We start from the raw sequence: 15,096 nt of genomic DNA, 5'->3' as shown, positions 1-15,096 counted from the left end.
GTTAAACTTAGCTGAATTTGAATCAGTAGGTTAAAAGCGCCAAACAAAACTGATAGAAAGGTTCACGGTCACACTGTCTTTATTCCTTTCTTAAAAACAGTGCTATTTTCAGTTTGATTTTCTAAGGGGTGTTTTCTTTATTATGTTCCATGCAGGCATGTGTGATCTCTGCCCACCCTAAGCCCTCAAGTTTAAAAAGTCCTAAGGCCAATATGATCATGTACAAAGTAATTCACTTTATAAAAGTTCATTTGTATCAGCAACAATAGGAATACAACAGTATTCACCAACAAGCATCCAGCAGCATGTAGGTTTACATAGCATTGCTACAAAACAGCTACAAAGACAGAGCATTTCTACGAAGTTCTGGCTGCCAATATAATGGAAAATAAACATTTTTTTCTACACTTAAAAAAACCAAAACAAAAAAACCCCCAACACATTCAGCCATTCCTAGCCAAGATTTTCTTTGTGTATCAAAATACATTCTCACTCACCATTAAATTTTCAAGTTTTTTACATTTTTAATATATATAGTTCTAGCAGTTTGGGTTCGGGGTTTTTTTCTGTGGCTTTGTTTTGTTTTTTTAACACAGTCTTCAGGTTTTGAGTTACTATTTTAAACAGAATAAGTAGTCTGTAAATCAAGTAGAAAACTAATTGTCAAGAATGAGTTGTAAAGTAAATTACCTTTCCATTGATAGCCCACAGGGCTATTTTTTTGCCACTTTTTCAAAAGGTTTTATTTAAACATACACACAGAAAGCACATATTACATTGCTGTTGTATGTAAAAACAAGCAAGCAACCCTCCACTGCCAAGGCTGGTGGTTCACATGTGGACAGGGGAAAAAAAAAAAAAGGATTAAATAAACTTGAGAGGCCATTTGTTTGCATAAGTTAATTTCTGAGAAATTAAGGCGCCCCAAACTGTGCTCAGGTTCACCTAAAAAGTAAGGTCAATTCCTAGCATCAGCAGCTACACTAAGTCCCACTGTCAACTAGAATGAAAAATGGCACAAAACATGCAACTAGAATGAAACATGGCACAAAAGCATTAAATACATCACATGAACTCAGATTTCAAGATAAAGGATCTTCCCGAACTTGGCTCAATGCACTCTGAACAAACAGCAGTGCATGGATAAAGTACTTTGAAAGTATTAAAATCAGAACTCAGAAAAGATTTTATAGTTGGCATAATTTTGCAAAAGCTAGTCGTTACAAATCCTGTAAATTTGTACAGAAGTTAATCTGAAGCAGACAATTACTGGATTTTAAACTGCCTGACAATATCATCCAGTCATCTTAGAGTACCTTTCCAAAGTAATTTTTTGATCCTGCAGATTAATACTTTATATAGAATATGAAATGCTGTTCTGGAACAAATCAGTAAAATGGAGCAGATATGTTAAGATGTAGCCAGATTAACACTGGGGGAAAGTTTAGGTAGTCTAGCTTTTAACATGGGCTATTAAAAATATACTTTAACTAACTGCCATTTAAAAAAAAAAAAACAAACAAAAACCAACCAACCAAAAAAAACCAACCAAACAAGAAACACCCACAATCTCAAGACTGTCCCCTCAAAGTTACTAAAAAAACCAAAGAAACCCCCAAAAAACCCCAAAGGAAAAAAAAAACCCACAAAACCAACCACACAGAACCCAAGAAGAACAAAACCAAAGAAAACCACAGTTCCCTATCTAAACTTGTTTTAGAACAGAAGAATGACTTTTATATATTTTGTACTCTTTGGCAGGGTATCTATGAAATCAAAACACACCCTGACAAATTGAACCCTTCCTGAGAAGGGCTCACAGTCATAAATTCATTTATAATGTGTTATGTTGGAGACGGCAAGTCATAACAATTTGAAAATCAACAACATGGAATGTACCAACAGATTTATGAAGAATGACAGTAGCAGTTATTTACATGTTCAGGATAGTTAATTATTCTTTATGAATTAGGTTTCCCCCATATAAATTAGAAAACTACAAAAAGTCAAAATTGGGAGAAATCCCCACTGTCTTTAAAAGTTCAAGTAAAAACATCTTTGCAGCACTTTCCTTAGACAATAGCATATTGCTCGTATAAAAGGTCTCTTATCCTATAGAAGTCCTGACAGAGACAGCCTTCCAATCCAATGCGCCCCGTCTCAGTCTGAAACAAAAGACATGTTTCAATTTATTATCTTTACACCAATGAGAAACTTAATTTTCATTGACTATTATTTACCAACATGTTTAAGACACAGAACACCTACCCTGCGAACAGCCACCAGATTGTTGCACACAAGCACTCCTCCTACAAATTCAGCTTGTATTCCTTCTCGCAGGAGAACTTGCTTGAAGTCAGACAGTCTTGGCTCATTCATAAACACAGACTGATGTCCAAGAACCTTTAAACAATACACACAATTTTAATACTTCTGCTACTTAATACCTTCCATTTTTCCAAAGATCTCCTTATCATTGCGTTGGCAGCAGTGTAGCCTAGACTACAGGACTATAAGTGAGAAGATTGGTTCTATTTCTGTTCACCTACAGCAATACATTTCCAGGATAGAAAGGCCTTAGAAGTTATCCGTCAAGTAAAGGAAAAGTTTCTGTCTTTGCTCACATATTGAAGACAAATGGAAAGCTGACATTGAAGGTCCCTCTTCCAAGCCATGTTATGCCAGGGACAGAGCTGCAGTAAGCTGTACTGCTGATCAGATTAAATACTTCTATGACAGTTGTCATGAATCTCAACAGGCTTTAGAGTTGTCTCCACATTTATCTAACTCCTAGAACAGACTATATTCAGGACTGTGCAAGAGTATCTTAAAAAGCAATTCCAGGATTAGAAGGCATTATAATCATTCAATGAAAAGATAAAATAATATCTACCCACATGCAAAGTATTTTAATTTAAGAGTAAAGATAAATTTCTAGAAAAGATTTAATGAACTCTCAAATCACTACTATAGAAGCAGACATATGAATTTCAAAGATGTGTATCTCCAGTATATGAAGTATTTTCCATAGCATCAACAAAACGTTAATAAAATCCAAGAGTGACTAAACGCCAATTAATTTCCCAATCTGCAAGTACTAACTACAAATATGAAACATGTTAATTAAAATCTTATCTTCATAAATAGATGGTACTGTATGCTAGGCACTGTTAGCATATGCAAGAGATCATCCTTGCTGAAAAACATATAATCTGAACAAAGAACAGTACCAGGTTTAACAAAGAGAAAAACAAACATGAAAATCCAGTTTCAGTTGGGCTTTCATTTGAATAAGATCACTGTATCAACCTCTAAGCACTCAAAAAAGACAAATAAATACAGAGCTGTTTGAGTCCAGATCAGCGTAATTTCTGTACCTCATGAGGTGGCAGAGGTTCCAAAGTAGGAATGATCTCACTCTCCTCACACATCTCCTTGTCATCATCACCAAAGAGGCTTTTCATGGCCTTCTGTTGTGCAATGACACTAGAGTCTGAAGAAGGCATATCTACTTGCATCTCTAAGTCTTCATCTTCCCTCAGCTCTCCCTCTTCCAAAATAACTCCAGTATCCACTTTTGAAACCCGCATGTCCAGAACACCATCTATCCAAGCCAACTCAGCATCCTTGGCTTTACAGAACTGAAGGGAGCTGACAAGAGAATCTTTTAACCTGACCTGGGTTGCACAAAAATAAAAGTACTGTTAGTTCGATGGAAAACACAGAGAGTTCCTACTTCAAGCTTTAAAAATTAGCAGGTTTTCCTTTCACTGTCTCTCCACATAGGTTTGATTCACACTCTTTTGGGGAGGGAAAGTAGAGAAATGGTATCACCAAGGCAGTATGTTCTATACTTTTAAAATATAATTCTTATAACCCTCACATCACTACTCAACGTAAAAAGCAGCGGAGATCAATACCTTTTTTGTTTTGGTTAAAATAAAAGAACCACCTATACAACTGCAAACTTGAGTTAAACTTACAGCAAGTGCAATCAATTCCTTTTAAAACACCAGAAACTTTTTTTGTGGCCAAGAAGTTCCTCAGTTGGCCTTAGTAAATCTAAGGAAATTTTCTATAGATACATTTAGGTTACTGGACAGCAGTTCCAAATTTCAACCCTCCAAAAAAATTACAATTAATATATTATTGTAAGAAGGGATGTTGTAAATATCACATTTTAAAGTGACCAAAACATTACCTTATACTGACTCCTCTGGTGCATTCCAGGACCTTAACCCATTAAATAAAGCCCTACTCTGAAAGACTGTTATCCACATGAGATTGTGCATCATCCCCATAGCAGAATCAAGGCTGCAACTGTACGAAGGATACTGCAACTACCTATCCATCTGCAACACAGTTCACTGAAAAGACACTGGGATTCTGATGCCCCACTCATATCTATTATTTTCTAATTCAACGTCTCCAGTGTACTTCATCTGCACAGAAAGCTTCAAACAGAAAAGCAAACTAAAGCTATGCAGAAGATTGAATTTCCCCTTTATATATATATAAAAAATTGATACTAAATATGAGACAATTACAATTTTATTCAGATAAATATTTTGTGGAAAAAAAAATCACATTCCTGTCACTTCCTGCACACTAGCAATCCTCATAGCTTTAAAAAAACAAACCCACACAACAAAAAAACAACCACCAACAAACCAAACACAGAAAACACTGCTGTTTTAAAACCATCAGAATGGGATAATTTTGAATAACTGGACCTTTTTACTTGCTACAGGGCAACAGATTCTTCTCTGGAAAGAAGCAAAAATACCTCTTTCAACAATTCCACTGACGTTTTTCTACTAATTTTAAAAGGACAGAAGCAATAAAGGACTAATCCTAAAGTGCATGCGAGAGACTTTCCTCTAAACAACTTCAAAAGTTGAATCGGGACCATACACAATTTTCACATACTTCAGCCAAATTAGCCAAGTTTTCTTATTTAGAGCTTAACCGTGAAAATTAAATGCAATATAGCAACACATATTGCATATCACAACACATATTATAACCTTACTTTCCACGAACCATCACATTCACTTTTTTGGGGCATTACGTGTGTATTATTTATTTATTGATAACATTAACTTGCTCCTAACTTTACATGTTCATTCTTAAGTATTATTTAGGCACAAAGGACTTTTTTTATCTTTGCTTTCTAAGGCTCCCCTTCAGATTCCAAAAAGAATCCTGAATTACAAGTACTGTAGAGTGGTACTCTACACATAGGCATTATAAAGCTATTAAGACTTGAATAAACTGATGTTCCCATGGACATGAACCTCGCCTTTTGCACTACAGGTAAAAACACACTGATCTCATGTTTAAGCTCTCAAACACTTCTTCTGAATAGTAAGTGTAAGGAGAACGCTTACCTAGAAGACAGAAAAATGCTACTAATGTCTTGATCACACAAAACCAAGTGTACACACAGGTAGTACCACCTCACCTCTTCCAAAGGACAGAGGGCCAAATTAGAGTCTGCCAATACAGCTCTACTGCAGTTCACAGTAGTTACACAACTAACAAATTCCAGTACCTTACCTGGTAAATGTGAGTTTCACTGGTTGCATCTACAGTTTCATGCAGTTTTGGCATGTAAACTTTAATATCTTTTCCACCAAAAGCTCTGCAACATTCTGCAAGGTCCTGACTGGCCTCAGGTGGTCCGTGGACAATGATCAGTTGTCTTGGTTTCATTTGGTTAATAATTTTTTTAATTGAGTCCCCATCTGAGCGTCCTTCATAGTCAATGTATGTAACTCTGGCTCTAGTTTGAATTAAAAACCCCAAGAATAACATTTTTTAGTTTAAAAGATTAAACCTTCGAGTGCTCCAAAATATTTCATTTAAAAATGGAAGATATTTTGAAATTATTTTACATCAGCAAAAGCTGTCAGCACAATATATATTATGGATCAGTAAAATACAGACCTGCCAAATATCAGCATGTATGTGTACTTAACACCATAAATTCCCAACATTCACTTACATAGTTATCCAAAACATGAGATAAGCATGTTTGAGTAAGTTGTTCTTTTAACAAAATACATATACATACACTTGAGTATCTATGCTAACATACTATTGTATCATTTGTTCTTCCTCCTTCACTTGTCTCCCATCAGACAGGGAACAAACTGCAAATTTCTTAAGACAGTGAGGAACTGTAAGACTCTGTACTATGCTCCCAGAAAGACTAGCAAAAAACTACCTTAGATAACTTGGGGGAAAAAACTAAAAAGCAAGCCCTTTTCCACTTTCTCACTTCCAAGCTAGCCTTTTATCCAATTTGAACCATACCCATGCCACCATTTTAGCAGAACTGACAAGAACAACAAAGCCACTCACTTAATTTCCATGGATTCTGTTGCAGAAATACATTTGGTAGGAACATCTGACAAATCCTGGTCCATAGGCTCTTCTCCATTTGTCAAACCAGATTCCAATTTGCTTTTTTCTTCTTCTGTTGCTTGAAGTTCTGGAACTAGAAAATCCTCAGGTCTAAAGAATAAAAGGCATTTTGCTTTTAGGAGTCTTACACTAAACCCAAAGCACTACATAATATAAAAACAAACAATGCTGATTATTACTACTGAGATGTTTTATAATTGTTATTGCCAACAATTTTATTACACTTGCCTTCAATATTTCCACATTTGAACAGAAGTCATTTGGAAATTATCATCTTCCTATCTTAACAAAGATATCTTGGGAAATACTAGCAAATTGAGGATTCCTAGCAGTATTCCTTACGCAAATAAGACAAGTATCACTAGATTTTTCTAGGCTGAACAATGCTCTTCCCCCTCATCATAAATTTATCAAAATTATGTGTAATTTAAAGCAGGAAAAAAGTCAGGTTAAAAAAAATCAATTAAATCTCACAAGATTTAAAAAAAAAAAGCCTGAAGTGGAAGCACACCCTAAGAGGTGTGAACATGTGAACACAGGCCAAGGATCAGCACTCTGCAGCTTCAATCCTATCATAAGCGTCCTGTGAGACTTAACGCAAACTGTCCTAACTATTCAAAAGTTACTGTGGTTGGAAGAGTACAAAATTATGATTTTTATTACTTCTGGTTTTGAATTATTTCATAGCTACTATATGTTAGTATGCATTACCACCACATACTTGATAATCTCGCCATATTCATCCCATTTAATTCTTTCTTCAGGGGCTGGAAACATTGGGTAAGATTTCTTTGCCTGTTTGAAGAAACTTCCTTTCCGGCTACCTTCACCTTTCATCATCAAATCATGTTTGGTCTTATGTACAGTTGGCTGATCAATATCCTCTTCAGCATCACTCTCATCACTGGAATCGATATCTGCCCTGAAATGACGTTCCAAAAAAACTAGCACTTCCTTTTTTCCTTCAGGTTTAATATTACATAAACACACTGACTGGAAAGTAACAGTTGACATAACACTAACCAAGGACAAGGGCAGTTTAGGTATCTGAGAAAGAGCTCACAGTCAAACAGCAGATGAAACAGATCTATAATAACAAGAAGATTAAAAGACAACCACTCCCAATTCCTCAGTGCCCTCAGACAAGTCTACCAGCACTATGATTTTCATTTATCCCTCTAAATGGTTGAAGCAGCAGAATGAAATCTCAACTCTGACCATAACAGAAGAATGCAAGAACAGCCAATATACTTACTCTTTAGACTGTTCTAACTTCTTTGCTGCTTCTTTCTTCAGCTTCTCCTTTTCTAGGTATTCTTCAAGCTCTTTTCCTTCCAACTTGACACGTTTTCTCAACTGCAGACAGAATTAAAATTAATATTGTGAGTAGCTGACATGATTTTACTACTTTTCCTACACACTGCTGGCTAGAATATTTGTATTTAAGTACAAAGTGCAAGTACAACTTGTATGTCACATACAAGACAAGATTATGCAAACATGTGGCACCTTGGCATGGCAACATCATGACAATGTAATCAATTAGTAGAGTCTACTTTAACAGAAAAGCATTTCTAAAAGCATTAAAGTCAAATAGCTTTACAAAAATTTCTTGAAACATCTTCAGGAAATATCTCTAATACGTGAATGCAAATATTCTGAGATGAGCAGTGTTTTTTATAATTTTTGTGTCACTAATGTCAAACCAGAAGAACCTGGCAAAGTCATACTAGCAGGCAAAACAATGGTAAGTTGTTTCTTGTTTTCTGAAAATCAAATTAGAGTATAGGTCACACTAAATAATACTGAATTCTAGTAACAGTCTAATACTGTAACTCAATGCTCCCAATCCAGTCTAGAACTAAACTAAAGCTGCATCATCAGGATTGAAATTATCACTGCAAACACACGAGTCTCCTATAAGCTAGCAATGTTTACAAGAGAAGTAGACACAGGTATATAAATTATTGAAAACAATTTGAAAGCATGAATAATAATTGTGTTATAATTCCTAACTTTCGCTTATCTTTCTAATTCTGGTGGGCTATACTATACTAATTTGACTTAATTCTCCCCTTATCCAAAACCAGAGTATTTTCCAGCAAGAATAATCCATCATATATTGTGATCTGTACATCAATTGCAAGCAGAATTTCTTCTATTATAACAAAACCACAAAGTGTTGTCTAAAAATAAATATTTAAAAGCAACTTCACGCTCATCTCTATGGAATACGAGTTTTGCCACACCACCAAAAAGCATTTTGCAATTCCCAATATGAGACCTATTTTTATGCAAGTTTATCCACAATTGGTTAAACATGCAACACAGTGATTTCAGATTTCCCTCTGCCACTAGAAGCAAAGAGGAAACTAAGTTCTGTTTTGCTCATATTCCTGCAGATGACCCACAATAAAAAACTTTGATATACACAGACAGCTCTTACCTCAATATCTATAACTTTTTCAGAAGGATTATCAATCAGGAATCGTGCTAGTGTTCCAGGTGTAGTGCGGTAAGTTAAAATGATAGAGTTTTTGGAATCCTGGCACCACTGAATGAAAAGATCTCTAGAAAACCCACACTCTAGGTCAGGTTGACTGGCAAGAACCACTTTTGGACTAGGCACTCGAGCCAGATCAGACAGACTATGACATAAGGAGAGATGGCGGAACTGAAAAGGATTGTTTCTCTTGTCTTCAAAGCACCTCATCAACTTGTCGCTCATCCATTCAACCTAAAATATGCATTAACAAAAAGTTACCTATAAGAATACAAGTTCTACAATAAGGTACAAACCTGATATGATGTACAGGATGCAATATGCACGTGATTACACCGATGTTTCTCAGCAAGTGCAGAAATAATGCTGAGCATAAACAACACAGAAACAAGTACTTTATGTCTTCTTTTTTAACAGCTATAAGCTATGCTAATAAGTCTTGTGATAACAACAGAAATGAGTATCAAGAAACATGCCCATAGCCATGACTGGACTCTGTGTTACTTGATCAAAAGATGAGAGACACAAACACGTACTATGGAATAAAGACAACACCCAGCATTTAGCCATTTTTTACTGTTAAAAAGAAAAACAAAATGCATTTGCATATATTCCATTACCCTCTTCATAACTGCATTTTAAAATCAAAACAAACCTGTGATTTGGAGAACTCCACTACATTGTAGCTGACGTTATTCAAAAGTGCTAGAGAGTAGACTCCTAATCCTGCATCTTTCGTTCTCCAGATCTGATCAAGAAGTTGAGCAAGTTCCAGAACTCTGCCTGCTGTATCCACAGCTATTAATACGTTTCCATCACCTCGTAATGTCTCCAAAACATTAGCTAAGAAGAATTAAAAACATTAAAAACCCACTTACACTTCGAACCAAAATCAGAATGTTTGTGGCTTGGCTTTTTTTGTTTGTTACATCACACTAGCAATCATAATTAAAAGCAAATTGAACACAGAAATAAATCAAAATTCAAAAGAGATCCAAACCCACATTTCCACCAAAATTGAAGGGAGCTGGAGTTTTCTTGGTAGCTCTGAAGATCTCACTACCTTGATACTACTTGGTCTTTCTTTATAAAAAACAAACAAAAAAACCCCAGTAAAATGGAGTTTAAAGAAAAATGTTCTGAGGAAGGTAATTTAAAAATCCCTTAAGAGATTAATTGATACTGGGTAAAATACACTTTTTTCAAATAAGGTTCATTGCGTTCAGGAAAATGTTTAACCCACAGGATCAGTACCACCAGAAAAGAGTAATTCAAAATTTGTTACATTTTAATAAAGGTTCTTAGTTTGGATAGTTATGAATTTTTCATAGAAAAACAATTTACAGTGGCTAATAAATCACATTACTGCTATTTTCAAGCCCAAACAGAATACTTACTTAGTAGCTGTTCATCCCTTTGCTTCCTCCTGGGTTGTACGTAAGTAGCATTAAATGAATCTGTAATAAGCAATGAAGGTCTGCTCAACATTTCCAAGGAACATCCATTCAGATGGCTGTGGAAAAAAGGCAAAATCTCACTTTTTGCACTTCTATTTTATGAGAAAAAATAAGACAGCTAGTTTCCAGATGTTTGCATGTACAGAAATCAAACTCCTCAGTAGCTGAATGTTTCCTGCTTCAAACTTAGAAATAAATAAAACTGAGTGGAATGAAGAAACCCAGAGCTAATGCTTGTTTCAAATTGATTAATCTGAATGCAAGTAAAATTAGCGGTCATCTTAGAGCTGGAAAGGCACTACTACTACCATACCTGTTTATCACACACTAAACAATGCACAACTAATACAACATCTAAGAAATATGTATTGCTATGTCGAACTTACATCTCCCTCTTGTGGTTGAAATCAACTGCATAAACAATTTCTTCCTCTCCATCCTTGACAATCTTCCAAATTGTGCCTCCTATCATGTGGCCAGCTGGCAATGGTGTGATTGACAAACCATGTCCTTTGCCTACAAAAGTTTTCAGTATTTTAGGTACGTTACATGTATTAAAATCCATTACTCTGAATAAGAGAGAGTAATTTTAAACAGCTGAATGCCAAAATTATTACTGGGGAAAAACATCAAATGAAGTATGAAAAATCAGTAACATATCTGTCCTTCCCATCTAACCACTAGCTTCAAAATTTTTTGCAATTCACTTCTATTTTGCCTCCAGAAAAAGAAACTAAAGTGAAGATCACTTCTTCCCTCCACCACCCACCAGTATTCAGAGGCACCGCAGAGCTGCTGTAACTACAGATCTAAACAACAGTAAATGATATAACAAACATATTGCAAGCAAGCAAGTACACTGGTGAAAGGCAGACTCCTCTCTGGGGCAACACAAAATGTTTCATATATCATTCACTGTCTAGGTACTTAAAACACACATATAAATTACACAAACTGGAAGTTTTCCAGAATGACAAACGTGCAAGTCAAACAATACCAGGAAAGGTGTTCATGTGTTGCAGTCAGGGATGACTAATCTTTTCAGCACCTGATGCCTTTTTTTTTTTTTTAAAATAATGCACTGTTGCTCCTCATCACTGGTGCTAGCCCATTTCTTTGTCAGAGTAAAACTAGACCATCCCATGACCATTACTCACCGAGTTCACTGCATTCCACCAACTTGAACAGAAGTGCACAGCTTTAATAATAATTAAAACATATATTATTGGATGGATGTATCCATTGAGTCTTTCTGGGTCACTTCCATTAAATATGAAAAAAGTAGGGTGTTTTAAAAAAGCTGTTCACTAAAATTAATTTTAGGATGTAAAAGTTAGCAGCATGGACATAGGCTTGCTACAAATATTTTGAAAAAGGGTCAGCAGACTTTCAAGGATGGCATCCCATTTCTATTTTCCAAATTACAGGGCAAGTATTTTGGCAAGCAGCATTCAGGAACTGGGACATACTGCATCTCAGAGACAAGCTGCTGGTGGTCAGATTGTACATGTCTTTGTTCAAGAACATGGTTTCCATTTCATTCTGATCTTTAAATTCAACAAGAGTGAAAAGCTGCACAGTTCCTAGCAATAAGCTACACTAAGTATCATTCAGAGTCAGTGAAGACCTCACTAAATCATCCACATGCTGTAACTTAATCTCTGCAACCTATCCATTCTCTAGAAAGCTTTCCTTTGTGTTACTGGTTACTGAAGAGTTCTGAGGTATCTACCACTAGGCATGAGTAAATGCATTTGAGAGACGAGCTAATTCCAAGAAAAGTTACAAAAACACAAAAGAGAAACAAATCTCTAAATATGCTTTGGCATGACCTCCTCGTTAAGTGGAAATTCTACCCATTTCCACATACAATTACTGAGGCAAACACTCAGCTGATATAGACTGACGCACACTGCTACTGAATTCAGCCCTGCAAAATGCACATTTCAAAACTTACTCCCTTGAAAAAAAAAAGTTACTTTTAACTCTTAATGACTCTGCTGCCTTTCACTAAAAGTCATTTATTGAAACTTTAGTGACAACTTTACCTTTCAAGTTCACAATCTGAGAAAACTTCAGCTGTTGTATCTTATCAAAGGCTGCATCTACATCATCCAACGTAAAGAGTGTGAAATCTTCAGTATTATGGCGGGACTAAAACAAATAAGAAGTATAAAGCATTCAAGAACATGAGCACTCTACCATATCAAAGGTGTTGTGTATGAGAGTATCAACTTAAGTATACCTGGTAGAGATCATACATAAACATCTGTCCCATTTTATATACAGGAATAGTTGCATAAATTGCACAATTCAACCCCATTTTTCCAACTGCATATGGAAGAGCACCAAGGTGTAGAGGGTCAGGATGAGAAAGAAGAACAGCATCAACCTGGTGTACGTGTCTACAAAAAGAGGGACAACAGAAGTTGGTGAAAAGAGTTCTGTATGGTGTCAGATACTCCCTATTATGGCTACTTTGAGAACACATACACAGTCTGAATGCCAAACAAGAAAACTTATATCCTTCCAGCTTTAGAACAAAGTTTTAAAAATCATAGCTAAAAATGACAGCTATTTCCAAATCTTCAAGTACTTTAAAATGCAAGTGACTTCCAAAAACATAATTTCAAGGTCTGGAAGACTTACGTTTCACATCAAATTCTTGATTAAAAAGACCTTAATATACACCTGGACACCAGAAGGTACACTAACTGAGGGGCCAAAAATACTATCAATGCAGACATGCTACAAATTTTCTCCTAATGAGAAAGATCAAGTAACAGGACCAAAGACACCACCATCTTTGAACTGATAAGGATCAAATCAAAATATATTTCTTTAAAAATAGAAAAGGTCAAATATATCATTTAAGTGGCACATAAATTTGGGGTTTTTTATTAATTTTAAAAACAGAAGATTTTTTTCTTGCAAAGTGTTGCATAAAATAAGAACTCAGACTAAAAACTTACCACCTATCATAACTGAAAAACTTGAGGGCATAAAACACATGCAACAAGTGAAAATACAAGTTGAGCTGAAAGCTTTCTGTTCCCTCACATAGTAACCAGGGCACAGACATTCTTCTTGATGGCTGTTATTTAAAAGGGGATTTAATCTAATTGCTTCTCAGGTAAGACAGTCAAAAAAATTTATAAATTATCATCACTTGAAAAATTTTATAAACTATCCTTAGTACATACTAATCCTCAATTAAGACTTCAAACACTACAAGTGTGTCAATGCTAGAAAAGTGAATTTATAGAAATAGCATCACAAAGCTTAGTTTCTTTCAGGAATTTCCATGTTTCAGTCCTAGCCTTGTAATCAATGCTTGCATCAGCAAGGCTCCTTGCTGTAAATCTGCAGAAGTTCAGTATTAAAGTCTAGACAGGTTTATTTCTTTACAGGGCTGGGATAACTAGCAGAAGCTGTTTTCCTGACTGACAGTCTATTCAACTTGAAACAAGAGGCTAGAGTTGAACCACTTTGTATTCCACCTACATACACTAAGGATTCTTTCATTTAAAACTTAGTTAACCGTTCTACATTAGTTTAGAGCCAAGCTCAGTCTTCCATAAACTCTTCTCTGTTTATGAAATGTTTACAGAAAAAACCAAAACAACCAAGCCAAAACAAACACAGAACAGTTTGAAAATTACAGTTAAAAGATGTAACTCAGTAGACTCACAAGAAAAAACCCAAGCTTCTACTGAAAATGTTTCAGCAGCATAATTCACTTCACATAAAACATACTTCAAACAACAACAACAAAAGAACAATTTTGTATTTAACATCACCATACACATACCATTACATGGTAATTTGGAAACTTTCAGAAAAGGACAAGACCTATTAAAAAAAAAAAGTGTACAAACTGAAGTACTTACTTCCTCAGAGAATCAATAATATCCATAGAAAAGTTTTCATCCCAGCCACAGTCCAAAAGAAAACGAAATTCATCTACTTGTAACAGATAGCAAAGGGCAGATTCCTCCTGCACCCCTGAAAGCGTAGTTAACTTGATAATCGATGTCATTTTCCTCTCCAACTGTTTAATCTCCAAAAGAACTAATCTGAACGAGGGAAGAAAATATTTCATTGACTGAACCAAGGGAAAAGTCTATTTATTTAGATCTAACTTCATACAGTTCTGAGAATATGCAGGATAACACACGTGAATACTGTTCAATACAACTACTGGATATCAATTAACTCTCAGATAGTAACTTTTGATCGTTGTAGGTCTTCTGTTATTAGAAAGAGGGTTTTTTTAACAAGGAATTAAAAAAAAGGCTCACTAGGAGCAGTGCCGTTAACAGCCCCCCCCCCCCCCCCAGGGGCGTATGGGGGCACCGAGACATGGCGCATCCAGGGCTGCGGCCCCTCAAGCCCAGCCACTGCCCGAGGCGGGCCGGGGGCTCCGCGCGGCGGCTCCAGCGCCCTGCCGGGCCCCGCCGCCGAAACCGCGGCCCGGCCCTGATGGGGCAAACCTCGCCGGCCAGCCCCGGCGTTAAGGGGCCGAGCCCTGCGCCCACGCCAGTCCCGAGAGGAAGAGGAGAAAGAAGAAGATGAGGAAGGGCGAGCTCGGCGAGGACAAGCCGAGCGCTTCACGCCTCAGCACCGGGCCGAGCCCGGCTCCCCGCGGGGAGGAGAGGAGCGTTCGGCAGCGAGGGCTGGGGCCGACCCGCAGCGCTGCCCCCCGAG

At 36.5% G+C, this 15,096-nt stretch overlaps 1 protein-coding gene across 1 annotated transcript; it reads right to left on the bottom strand.

The window, feature by feature from the left end:
• Positions 1-1,695: 1,695 nt before the first annotated feature.
• On the bottom strand, positions 1,696-14,680 carry CPSF2 (cleavage and polyadenylation specific factor 2, 100kDa). The gene is made up of 14 exons (XM_010583859.1): positions 14,280-14,680; positions 12,635-12,794; positions 12,438-12,543; positions 10,776-10,905; positions 10,330-10,445; positions 9,588-9,775; positions 8,876-9,166; positions 7,685-7,785; positions 7,151-7,351; positions 6,367-6,519; positions 5,560-5,785; positions 3,378-3,677; positions 2,269-2,403; positions 1,696-2,165 (listed from the first exon to the last, which is right to left on the bottom strand). The coding sequence occupies exons 1-14, from the start codon at positions 14,489-14,491 to the stop codon at positions 2,073-2,075; spliced, it is 2,412 nt and encodes an 803-aa protein (XP_010582161.1). The 5' UTR covers positions 14,492-14,680; the 3' UTR covers positions 1,696-2,072.
• Between the last annotated feature and the right edge of the window lie 416 nt (positions 14,681-15,096).

Source organism: Haliaeetus leucocephalus, unplaced genomic scaffold, assembly GCF_000737465.1.
Source record: "Haliaeetus leucocephalus isolate CR32 unplaced genomic scaffold, Haliaeetus_leucocephalus-4.0 Scaffold932, whole genome shotgun sequence".
NCBI classification, from domain to species: Eukaryota; Metazoa; Chordata; class Aves; order Accipitriformes; family Accipitridae; genus Haliaeetus; species Haliaeetus leucocephalus.
Note: the sequence above shows the minus strand (reverse complement) of the source record. Positions and strands in the feature narration are given on the sequence as shown.